This window comes from Vulpes lagopus, chromosome 7 (assembly GCF_018345385.1).
Source record: "Vulpes lagopus strain Blue_001 chromosome 7, ASM1834538v1, whole genome shotgun sequence".
Classification (NCBI taxonomy): domain Eukaryota; kingdom Metazoa; phylum Chordata; class Mammalia; order Carnivora; family Canidae; genus Vulpes; species Vulpes lagopus.
Window position 1 is genome coordinate 109,865,409 of NC_054830.1, and position 12,302 is coordinate 109,877,710.

The 12,302-nt window shown below is 52.8% G+C and overlaps 2 protein-coding genes across 11 annotated transcripts in view; one reads left to right on the forward strand and one right to left on the reverse strand.

Moving 5' to 3' along the window:
• The window catches only part of JADE2 (jade family PHD finger 2), a 52,266-nt gene extending 44,068 nt beyond the window's left edge, over positions 1 to 8,198 (reverse strand). The window contains exons 1-2 of one of the 10 annotated variants that reach the window (XM_041761171.1): positions 8,074 to 8,198; positions 2,529 to 2,714 (exon numbers count right to left, since the gene is read on the reverse strand). The gene's annotated coding sequence lies outside the window, so the exon portion shown is untranslated. The other 9 variants (XM_041761169.1, XM_041761173.1, XM_041761167.1 and 6 more) reach the window with 9 other exon arrangements.
• Positions 355 to 6,321, forward strand: LOC121495238 (Wilms tumor protein 1-interacting protein-like). The gene is made up of 4 exons (XM_041762484.1): positions 355 to 459; positions 5,173 to 5,249; positions 5,464 to 5,543; positions 5,781 to 6,321. Exons 1-4 carry the CDS (start codon positions 355 to 357, stop codon positions 6,272 to 6,274), a joined length of 756 nt encoding a protein of 251 aa, XP_041618418.1. The 3' UTR covers positions 6,275 to 6,321.
• Positions 8,199 to 12,302: the final 4,104 nt, after the last annotated feature.

Here is a 12,302-nt window from a genome sequence, read left to right on the forward strand (position 1 = left end):
GTACAGTAGGTAAGGCCACCAGGAACAGGACTCCTTGACTGCTAATGCCCTTCTGGTAATGCGGTTTCCTGCTGCCTAGGGCCCTGTCCCAAGAGACCTGTCAGTGTGCAGACCTGCACCCCACCCTCAGTCGGCTCCCTGTCCAACCTGCCCTCTGTGGAAACACTCCAGAGTTCTCCTGGGTAGGCTGTTATTAAGGGAGCAGATTTCATGTGGCTTAATTGGAATAATAACTAGGCTTTAGAGGGAAGCTACTGTTTTGTGAGTGAAGCTTCTTTCCTTTGAACCAAGTCTGTTCCAAAGACCTTCTCGCCGCAGGTAAGCCTCCGCTGGTGGTGGCTAAGAAAGCTCCAAATGAGGCCTGGGCTCTCCTATGGAAAAGCCCTTTGTCCCTTGAACCACTTCCTTCCAACTGAGCTAGGAGACTTGGAGGACTCCTTCACCAAAGCAGAAATCCAGGTTGGGTTGGTGGGTACTGACAACTGGGTCTTGACCTCTGGTTTTCTCTTTCCCCCATCCCTTCAATCTCTCCCAAAGCAAGGTTTCCACTGGGAGAACACCCCAGTGTCATAAGGCACTTACTTTGGGGGGGGGGGACAGGAGTGCTTCTGAGGCACTCCCTGTAAAAGAGAGTCTAGGAAAGAAAGACACCCCCCTTCCTTCCCTTTGCACCTCCCACACCATCCCCAGCATGGAGGCAAAGAGAAGAAGCTCTCCTCTGGGTGCGTGGGTGTCCTAGAGTTCCTTTAGAGAAGCAGCCCACAGCCTTTCTGTGCAATTTCTGCCCCAAAGCCAACCTGTGGCAAATCCAGTGGACTCTCCCTCCAAAATGTATAGTGAAGCCATCGCTTTTCCCTGTGTCCCTACTGCTACCACCCTGGCCTAAACCAGTCCCATCTCTTGCCTGGATTTCCCATTTATCTCCCAGCTCCCACCATCTAGAATCCACACAGCAGCCAGAATGACCTTTAAAAAAACATAAATCAGATCATGTCATACCCCTTTCTAAAATCTTTCAAAGGCTTCCTGCTGATCAAAGGACAAAAATCAACCTCTTGGCCACAATATCCTACATGATCTGGCCCCTCCCCACCTCAACCAGTTCACACGGACCACTATACCCTTCCTCACCACTTTCTAGCTACACTGGTCTTCTTTCATCTCCTGAAATAAGTCAAATATTCCATGCTTCAGGACCTGTGCACAGGGTGTGCTCTCTGCCTGGAAGGTTCTGTGTAGTCTGTGCATGTCTGACTTTTTATCTTTCACATTTCAGCTTAAATGTCAAGGAAGTCTATGCCAGTTACCTTATCTAAAGAAAGCCCACAACATCGTTATTCAACATCTTCAGAGCATCCACCGCAATTACCGTCTATAGATCAACTTGTTGAATGTCTTTCTCCTTTGGAGAGGACAGTAAGGAGTGCATCTGTCTGGATCTCGGCTGGAGCCCCAAGGCTCCATCATGTCATGCCCAGCACACAATAGGGGCTTGATATATACAGGGAGTGCCGAGTATGTTCTTGTCCCCTCCCTGGAGTAGTGTGGGGAGCGCACAGCCCAGCTGGCCTGCCTGCAGCTTGCAGGAACAAACACCCCAGGCCAACATTTCGTCCTGTTTTCACAGCCTGCTTTCCCCATCTTAACCTCACACATTTTCCAGGAGGCTTTATTTGGTTGGGCTCCTGGCTAATGATCAATGTCAACTCAGTAATAGGGCAGCAATTTGGTGGCAGATGTTTTCTTGGCAGCACTAGCCATTGGTCTTAGTGGGGGCCTTGGGTCTGGACTTGAAACACCAATGCCCAATGCCAGCCCCCTTTAAAGACCTCTCCGCAAATAAACTCAAATAAACACCCTAGGCTTCCATTAACGCTCTTCCAGCTGACCCTGGGAACAGTGGGCCTTTCAGGTCTGCTAGCGCAGCCGCTCCCTGGGCAGTTAAAACATCCCAACCTGGCCTCCGGCCTCTCCTCTCTGGGGGCCACCAGGCCTGCCCTGCCCGCCACCACACACAGCAGGACTCCGTCTTCCTCCTTAAAAAAAGGAGGTGGGGGGAACAGCTTTCAAGCAGGCAATTTACCATTCCAGACACAATCTTTCAAAGAGAAACAAAAACTCTCCCTGTCTGAGGCAGACCGCTTAGGCGTGTGTGTAATAAGATGCTAATACAATTTAATGATATTTCGGCTGGAAAACCTGTCCTCAGAGCCTCCTTGTGTCGGGAAGGCCAGACATTCAGAAAACAAGAGCTGCACGCTCTTAAACCGCTTTAAGTGGGGGTCAGAGCCCCACTCTTTCCTATCTCTCATTAACTTTAATGCCTTTCCGGGGACGGTAATTGCCATTACAAAAATGATTTTGTACATACAGGTCCTGAAACTTGCTTCTCCAGGCACAGGGTGCCTAAGCCCTCCTCCGACACTCACCGTTGCCCACCTGCAATTCCAAGTGTCCCAGAGGGTACCCAGCTCCCCTGGAACATACTGCCCACACCCAGCACCCCAAACCCAGTTTTGGGGACATACCTAGGGGGTCCTGGAAGAATGAATGGGGCTTTGTCTATTTTGTCCTTTGGCAACTTCTCACCCTACCCTCCACCTCAGAAGAGGGCAAAGCTCACTCCGCTCGCTCCCAGAGAAGGATGACCATTGGCAACTGCAGGGTCCTTCCAATCCCTTCTTCAGAGAAGGGAGCTGGCTCTCTGGCCTAGCCTAAAGGGGAGAGATCAAAGGTCAAAGCTGCATTTGGGCCCTCTCCACATCATTAATAATAATAGAAATCACCAATACTAATCACATGCTTACCACATGCCTAGTTTTGGGTTTAACCTTTATGCAATATACTGCTTAATCCAGCTACCCATCATGGCAAGGTACTGCTAGTAACCCCACTTGCAAATGAATAAAGTAAGGCACAAAGCAACTGTCACAGCTGGCGAATGCATAGCTAGCATTCAAACCCAGGCTACCTGACTCTAGGTGGGGGTACCCTGCCCCCCACTGGGCTACCATGCACAGGCCTATAACCCCAGAGTGTGGCTGGGGTACTCCAGATTCCTATGGGTTATCTGAGAACCTTCCTGGGTTCCTAAACTGTGTGAGACACACACACACACACACACACACACACACACACACGTCCTATGTGGACAGAGGACAAAGCAGGCCAGGGGTACCCCCTCCTCACAATCCTGGCCTTTCCTCTCAAACACTTTAGGGCAGAACTAACTGTGAAGTCTGCAAAAGAGTATGCTGGATGAGTCGTGAAGAATTTGGACCGGAAGTCACTGAATCTGGTCTCGGATATAAGACAACTACCTCCCCATTACTTGGAACTCCAGTTAACCAGAACACTCTACCCATCCCCCACCCCACCCCACCGCACCTCAAGGATGTGGTAGTCAGGTCTACCCTCAGGATTCTGGGGTGCACCTTGGGGGCTGGGACCAGCAGTCCCACGTCAGGTGTCAATAAAAGCCAGGAGGAAGCTCTCTTGAACTAGTGTTACTGGCCATTTAGCCATACAATTTAACCAAAGGAGAAGCATGCTGGATGGGAAATGTTCTGAAAACATTTGCTGCATCCCAAGTCCAAACAACTCTGTCCTTAAACACTTCATCTCCAAAAGTGCTGGAGAGACCTTTGGCCAAACAGTTTCAAAACCAACATTCACTGCAGTCCTGCTGCCTGGGGTGAGGACTTCCCTTTTCTAGGGACTTGCTGTAGAACCAAATGCTTTTCCACTCCAAACAACACCCAACAAACAGCACTTGGGACAACTGAGAGGACTCCAGATCAAACAAACACCCCCTTTCTCCCCCCTACCATGCAAACTTTCTCAATAAATTATTCGCCCACTTCGGATCAAAGCCTGTTTTGCAGCCTGTGACCTAAAAAGCAAATAGCATCTCTTAAACATGAAAGCCATCCTCCCTGCCTGGGTCGGCTTTATTACTCATTCCTTCCCCTTACAGTTATTCTGTTGTTATTTTTCTCCTCTGCTTGTTACATCGCTCTGCAAGTCCCAACCCGCCTGAGGAAGAAGAGACTGGAGGGATGGTGCGTTCACTTGGGGCCCGAAGGTGAGAGAGGAAGTCAGGGTAGGGGAGAAGCCAGCACCCTGGGAACCCAGGAAACAGGGCCAGGTCCGGTTGGCAGCTCCTTGCACGGCCCTTTTGCCAAATGTCCTACTGGGAATACTACCAGTGAAGGGAGGGAGTTAATGCCACTGCCGGAGGAGGGGCCAGGCGGCCATACCACCACCTGGGCCCCTGATTCAGTTTGCAAACATAAAATGTTAAGGGGACGTCCTGCCGGCGAGTCAGGGCTCAAAGCTCGGGGCTCCTCCCCCTTCCAACAAAGGCAGGGCGGCAGGCCAGTCGTGCCCTCTCGCCGCTCCCCAGTCCCCCTTAGCGCCGCTCCCGAGCGCAGACGGGAAGCCTCCCGACGACCCCCTGCAAACTCAGCCCCTGGGTAAAAACTTTGTGCCCGCAGTGGATGAGCGAGAGGTGCTAAGCGCGCGAGCAAGGTTTGGAAATCCGCAGAGACCAGAGTCGACGGGTGCAGCGCGCCCTTGGCTCGGGGCAAAGGGAAACACGGCCCCTCCCGCCCCCACCAGCCCCGGGCACGAGACCTGCAGACAAGGTGGTTACAAAAAGAAAAAAAAAAAAAAAAAGAAAAGGGGAAAAAAAAAAAAAAAAAAAACCGTCCCAGCCCGCGGCGGAGGCTGAGAGGACTGGGAGGGGGTGGCGCGCCTCCAGCCTGCCCCTGGAGGCGGTCGGCGGGAGCGCAGGCTGGAGGCGCGCCGGCGTGATTCCGACCGCGGGAGCCGGGAGGAGGAGCCGGAGGTGGCCGCGGGGGGCTCCGGCCCAGGCGAAGGAAGGGCAAGACGCGGTGCGGCCCGGGCGGCGGGCTAGACGCCGAGGGCGGGGGGGCGGGGTGCTTGGGTGAGGCGGGTAGAGGAACTGGGCCTCCGGGGCAGTGAAGTGGGCAGCTGCGTGGGGCGGGAGACCGGGTGTGCGGGGGGTGTCCTGGGCCTCTGGAAGCCACCGCCAAGCCTTCCTGCCTGTCTCGCAGACATCCCCATCTTCTGATGTAACGGCTACGAATCGCCAAGCTGACCCCTTCTCATCCCTTGGCCTGGAGAAGAGTGTCTCGGGCCCAGGGATAGGCGGGAAGGACCGGAGGGAGCCACAAGTCTGCACCCAGGCGGGGAGGAAGCGGGAGGGAGCCGCTCCGCAGGCGCAGGCGAGTGGGTGGGAAGGAGGGAGGGAAAGAGGGAGGAAGGAGGTGAGGCCGGGAAGATGCCACTGCCGGGGGCGGGGCGCGGCTGGGGATCCGGGAGAAGGACTGCAGCGGTGCTCGGTGGGGGCTGGGGCTGCAATGTCACTTATTTGAGGGTCAGGTGTGTATGTCCCAGGCTGGGACTACCACTTGCCTACATCTCCCCGGTACCACCCAGGGCGCAGGGACGGAGGCGGAGGACAGGGGACTGCAGTACCGTCCCCGAAGCGGGACGCGAACCGGCAGAGTTGGGAGAAGGTAAACAAGGGCCACGCCCCCTGCCGTCGCCCCGCGGGCGCGCACCCGCCGCTCCGGCCACAGCCGGTACATTTCCACTCTCCCGGCGCTTCTCCCCCGCCGGACTCCCGCGCAGCCCCGCAGGGGGGGGCCGCCCCCGACCCCAGCCCCCGCCCCGTACGCCGGAGCTGCACACCCGGCACACTCACCTGGAAAGGGTGTCCCCCGCCCCTCCAAAACACTGTTTAATTTGTGCAGAGCCTCCGCGCCCGAGAGCTGAGCATGCTGCCCCCGCGTGCAGCGCCCGCGTGCACCCAGCCCAGAGAGGGGGCGACAGGGCGGAGGCGGTGGCCCCCGGAAGGTGTCTGGGACCGGACCCGCTGCACGTGAGCCCAGCGCGGAGTCATGTGCACCGGCTCAGCCCGGTTCGGAGGCCGGACGTGCTGCGTATCAACAAAATGAAACTCAGGGCGACAGGAGGGCAGATAGCTCCAGGTCCTCCGAACCCCCGTCCCCGGCAGAACGACCTCCCCACCACTGCTGTCTCCCGCCGCAGCCCCTCCGCGCGGCCGGAGCCCGCGGGGCAAGTTGCAGCCCTGGCGCGCCCCCGCCCGCCCGCGCCCCCTCACCGGCCCGGGGGCGCTTTGCCGCAGTCATTAATAAAGAAGGTCGCCAAGCTCACCCTTCCAAAAGTTGTTGTTGCATGCGCCCCTCTCAGCCTCCCCGCAATGTACTCTTTAAAACAGGACTGACCAACATGCGCAATCTCTCTCCCCTGTGCTGTGCATCCCCCCCCTCCGCGCCCTGGCTTCCTAGAACAGGCAGCCAGCAGGAGAGAGAGGGAGCGAGCGAGCAAGAGAGAGAGAGCGAGCGAGAGCGAGGGAGCGAGGAGCGCTGGCAGATCTGTTGCAAAAACACAAAATAACGCCGTGGAGATGCGCAGGGCCCATCGCTGGGGGCTGGATCTTACCTTCCTCCGCGGTGCCCTTCCGAGGGGCGCTGCCCTGGACTACGCGCCGCGGCGGGGGCCGGCGCGGGAAGGATGCTCCCGAAACCCGGAGCTCCTGGGGCCGGCGCGGGCGGGCGGGGGGCGCGCATCCATCCGGGGTCGCGGCGAGGGAGGCGGCCGGGCCCGTGGCGTCCCCGGCCCCGCACCCCTGCTGGGGACGGTCAGCCCGCTGGACCTAAGCCCTTGCCGCTAGAAATGGGCGCAAAGTAACTCCATGGACGCTACTCACCGCCCCCCCCCAAAAAAAGCCTCCAACTGCGATGGCCGCGGTCGGCACCATTCACCAATCCCCCTGTGTATGTTTCTGTTTCTTTTTAAACCAAGACTTCCTTGTGATCTCTTTAGAAAAAAAAAAATGTGTTGGGGTGGGGGTGGGGTGGGGGCGGGCGGGAGGAGCGAGGGAGGGGGAGTAGCCACTTTTTTCTTATTCACTCGGATCTCCACTCCTGACACCCCCCGCCGCCCGCCCCACCCCCGCCCAGTTGTTTGGCTCCGGCAGCGGGTCCAGGTAGCGTTGCAGGCCTCGGGGGGAGGGTGCTCTGCCGGTCTGCCCGTCTGCCTGCACCTCGGGCCCAGACTCCCCATGGGCTCTGGGGCGCCCCCAGCCCGCCCTGTCCCCAGGGCCGGGCCCGAGCGGCGGCTGCGCCCGTGCAAGTCCCATCAGGTCTGCTCACACTTCACACACTCACACAGATACCCCGCCCCTCCACTCTCTCACTCACACTTTCTGCTCACACTCCGCCCCCTTCGCGCCCCAGACCCGGGCGGCGCCCCCCGCAACCTTAAAAAAAAAAAAAAAAAGCAAGCTTATACTTAAAAAAATCTTTTGGCGCCATATTAATGACGTACTTAAAATTTGCCATTTCTCCCTGCGTCAAAAAGACGTTTCTTTGCAAATAACAGCCTGAAGGCGACACTCGCGGAGGGAACGAGGTTTGCACTGAGCACCCCGCCTCCCGGGGCTCCAAGGCTGGAAGACCCTCGCCCTAGGCCCTGCTCCCGAATCGCTAGTTTAAAAATGCGAATCGAATAAATCGCGTGGCGCTTTGCAGCGCCAGAAGTGAGCCGAAAGTGCTGGCAGGAGCGGAGGGGAGGGGCGCGCGCACGAGTCTGGGGGAGGGGGCGCGGCCCTCCTCCCCCACCCACAGCAGATGGAAACTAACATCCCGGGCGGGGGAAACTTGAAATTGTGGGCGACCTCAAAGAAGGAGGGGCGGTCCGTGGAGAGGGTCCCTCTCGGGTTCGTGGCCCCCTCCCCCGCCCGGGTGCCTCCGGGCTCCCAGCTCTGCCCCGCATTTCCGGGGGGTGGGGAACGCAGTGATGGGTGGGTGGGTAGCTGCTCGTCCCTGTCCCTGTCCCTGTAGGAGTTTGCCCCGCGGTGTCCCCTTCCTCCCCCCACCTCGACCTTCCCATTACCCCTAAAGGGTTAAAAACCGAGGTGGCAACTTCCAAGGGCTGGCACTTGGCGAGGAAGCGGGGCGCCCCTCTCCCCACCCTTCGCCTCCTCGCCCCTCCTCCTCCGGCTCCACTTCCCGACTTGACCTTGTGGTGCACAAACAGTGCGCTCGGATCCTCGCAGTTTCTGGAAGAAGCGCTTGCGCTCGCCAGGCAGGCGGGCTGTCGGGCGGCTCGCGGGCGGTGGCGGGGCCTTGGGTCGGTTCCCGGAGCCGCGGGCCACACCCACCCAACCCGCTGCGCCCGCCGCGCTCACCTTCTCTCGAGGAAGGAGCTGGGCTGGCCTCCTGGATGGGGAGGTGTGGGGGGCAAGCTGCAGCCTTCTCCGGATGCTCCCAGCTGAGGAGGAGGAGGAGGTCTGGTCTCAGGCTGGGTTTGGTAGAGAGACTTGGGAGCCTGGGTCCACATCCCCAAAAGCATCGTTGCCAACTTTTCTTTCCCTCTCCCTTTTGGCTGCCCCTCAAAGATAATCCAATAATTTTTTCAACTCACCTTTGGCTTTGAAGACACATGGGTGAGTTGTGAACGGAGACCTGTCCCTCTCCAAGACTTAAAGTTGTTTATTCTTTCTTTCCTTCCCCCTCCCCACTACCCGTGTATGTAAAGATAAATACTCAATTTAAGTAAGATGACATTTATGTGACAATTAAAAATATCCCCCGATGGAATGTTGTGAACACATTTGCTTATAGGAGAAATAAATCTAATAATAAACAAACTCCTAATAACAGCACAAATCCTCTGGCAGGGTAGATTGTCTACACAACAAAGAGGGAGATGATGAATGCAGAAATAAGCACTTTTTGCAACAAGAAAGAAATATGAGCTCAAGGGGAGTCACTGCAACCTCTTCTTCCTTGGCCTTCATTCACAAAGTCTGGGGAGGCTTATCTAGCAAGATTGAGGAACTGGGGTACCACCTTCTGGTTAGACCTGACTCTAGCTCTGCGTGGTCAGTTGTTAGGATTTTCTCAAGCCCAAACTCAGTGCCAGAAAACATGTCACAGGCTGTTTGCGTGTAACAAAATGGTTAAATACCTGGATTCTACTCTAGGGTTCTCAATTGAGAAGGTACTTGATCTGAGCAAGCGCATTCATCTCTCCATCTCTTCTTCTGCAGAACAGGATGGCTAGAGGGTTCCTGAAGGGGTATGTGTGTATACATGCTTATATGTGTAAAGCAGGGCCTGGCTCAGAGTGCAAGGTGCACATTAGCACTTGCCCTGGTGCTTAAATTTTGGAAAGGTGAATGGCTCCCTGAAAGTTCTTAACACTGAAAAACTGGAGGACAATGATTTCTGTCTTGCCCTCCATGAGGACATATACAAGATCTCCCAGTTAGGGCAAAAAAGAAGTGCAGAAAGAAACTGTCATACATGGTGGACTTCAAGGTCAAGGTCCAGATGGCAGTCTCAAGCACACACCTAAAGTGGGAATGGAGGCACCAATTTACAATGGCACAGTCTAAAGAAACCTCTCTGATTGGGTCTAGTGGCAAGGGACTTACATGCACCAAAAGACTGGACAGGCTCCTACTTCCCAGCCGTCAGGATCCCGTGAACCTTGGCAGGTAGTTATAAAATGTCCTAGAGAGATGGAAGAGGGACAAGACGACCACTTATAGAGTACCTGCTCTGTGCTGTGCAGTATGCAAGTCATCCCATTTCATCCTCACAAAAATCCCATTTTACCTGTTCAGAAAGGTTTAGTGAATTACCAGTAGTCAGACAAGCTAGCAAGTGATAGCAGAATTGGAACCTAGTCCGGACAACCCCAAGACTATGTGTTTTCCTTTTTACCACCCTGCCAGAAATAAAAAGTATTAGCATTATTGGTTTGATTGAGGATTGGGGGCCTGATTGCTATAATAGCAAGAAAAAATCTTAGGGGCAGCACTTTGCCTCTAAGGAGGTTCCTTGAATTTGGGTGAGACCCAGGTCCCCTAAGGAGTCCTTGGAAGGCACTTCTTGTTTAGGACTGGGAGTTCCATTAGAATCCTTGGATTCCCACTGCTCTCTGCTACTGTTTAAGTTTAACCTTGAAAATGTTAACAGAATCATAGCAATGGAGCTAATTATAACTCCTTAATCTTTAGTAAAAGTCTTACAAATCATTAACTTATTACAGGAAAAAAATGAGAAGAAACATAAAGTTCTTAGAGACAGAATCATTCACCTTTTTTCAAATATTTCAACAAATATTTGTTGAGTGGCTCCTGTATATCACACACCATTCTAGGGACCGAGGACACAGCACAAAAATGCCAGACAAAAATGCCTACTCTCATGGAATGCACTTTCTAGGGGAAAGAGAGATGCATTTTTTTAAAGTAAAATATTATATTGAAAATAAGTGCTATTCAGAAAAAATTAAGTAGGAAAGGGGGATAGGGAATGTGGTCATGAAATTTAAATACAGTCCTCAGGAAGAGCTGTCTGAGAAGGTGGCTTCTGAATAAAAGGAGGTGAAGAAATGAGCTGTGAGGACTTATGGGAGAAGAGCATTCTAAGCCAGAGGTTCTTGACATGGAGTCCACAGACAGCCCCTTCCAGAGATTTGTGGATAGAGATTCAGGGGGTCTTGACTTTAGATGGAGGAAAAATTATATCTTTATTTTCACTAATTAACATTTAGCATCTTCTTCAGTTATGAATGCAGATAGCAAATCACAGTGATAGTAGCAGCACCTGTGACACTATTGCTAGTAGAAATCACAGATATTTTCATATCACATTATGGTTGTTGCAAATATCTTAAAATATCATTACAGTTATCACTACTTTATAATTATGCTGCTAGCTCTTATAATTTAGTGAATTAATAAGAAACACATATATTATTGAATTACACATTTTAAAAATATTTTGAGAGTTGAATTTCCATATAATTGTTTTCTTTACAATTTATGAAAAAAATTTATGAAATTTTATGGATTTAAAGATATTAGACTCAGAAGGAATCCACAGGCAGCACAGATTGCCAAAAGAATCCATGAAAAAGAAATCCATCTTTTTACAAAGTAAAAAGAACCACTGTCTCCACAGAGAGATCAGCAAATGCAAAGGTCCTGAGGCAGGAATGTGCTTATTATATAAAACTATAAGGAAGAGATTATATAGGGCAATGTTAGGAATCTGGCTTTTGCTAGGCATAATAAAGATGGTTTTGAGCAGAGAAGTGAAATGATCTGACACTGGATTTTACAGGTTACTTTTCTGCCAGATGGAGGACAGAATAAAAGCAGAAAGGCTGAAGCTGTAAGACAGGTTAGGAGGTCACTGTAATAAACCAGGTGAGAGATTATGTTAACGTTCACTAGAGTGGTAGCAGTGGAAGTGATCAAATTCCGTATATATTGGGTAGCCCGGGAGGCTCAGCGGTTTAGTGCTGCCTTCAGCCCAGGGCCAGATCCTGGAGACGGAGGATTAAGTCCCACGTTGGGCTCCCTGCATGGAGCCTGCTTCTCCCTCTGCCTGTCTGTGTCTCTGCCTCTCGCTCTCTCTCTCTCTCTATCTCTCTCTCTCTTTCTGTGTGTGTATGTCTCTCATGAATAAATAAATAAGATATTTTTAAAAAACTCCATATAGGGGATCCCTGGGTGGCGCAGCGGTTTGGTGCCTGCCTTTGGCCCAGGGCGCGATCCTGGAGACCCGGGATCGAATCCCACGTCAGGCTCCCGGTGCATGGAGCCTGCTTCTCCCTCTGCCTGTGTCTCTGCCTCTCTCTCTCTCTCTCTGTGACTATCATAAATAAATAAAAATTAAAAAAAAATTTTTTTTAATTCCATATATATTATAAAGATAGCTCTGACTTTTGTTGATGGGGTGTGAGAAAACAAGAAGTCAAGGATGACAACAAAAGGTTTGTCTTGAACCAATGGAAAAACAGAATTGCCATTAACAGAGATGCAGAGACTGTGAAAGGAATAGATTTGGAAAATAAGGAACTCAGTGTTACATGTGGCAAGCTTAAGATACCTACTAGATGTCCAAAAGCAGCCTTCTTGTAGGCAGCTAGAGATGACAGCCTCAGCCCAGGTGCATGTTTTGGGCTGAAGATATCTTTTCAGAGATGTCAGCAGGTGGCTGGTATTTAAAGCTATGAGGCTGTTTGATGGGATGCTGGGTGGCTCAGTGGTTAAGCATCTATCTGCCTTTGGCTTTTACAGGTTACTTTTTTACAGGTTACTTTTCTGCCAGATGGAGAACAGAATAAAAGCAGAAAGGCTGAAGCTGTAAGACAGGTTAGGAGGGTGAGATCAGGGCATGATCCTGGAGTCCCAGGATTGAGTCCCACATTGGATTCCCTGCAGGGAG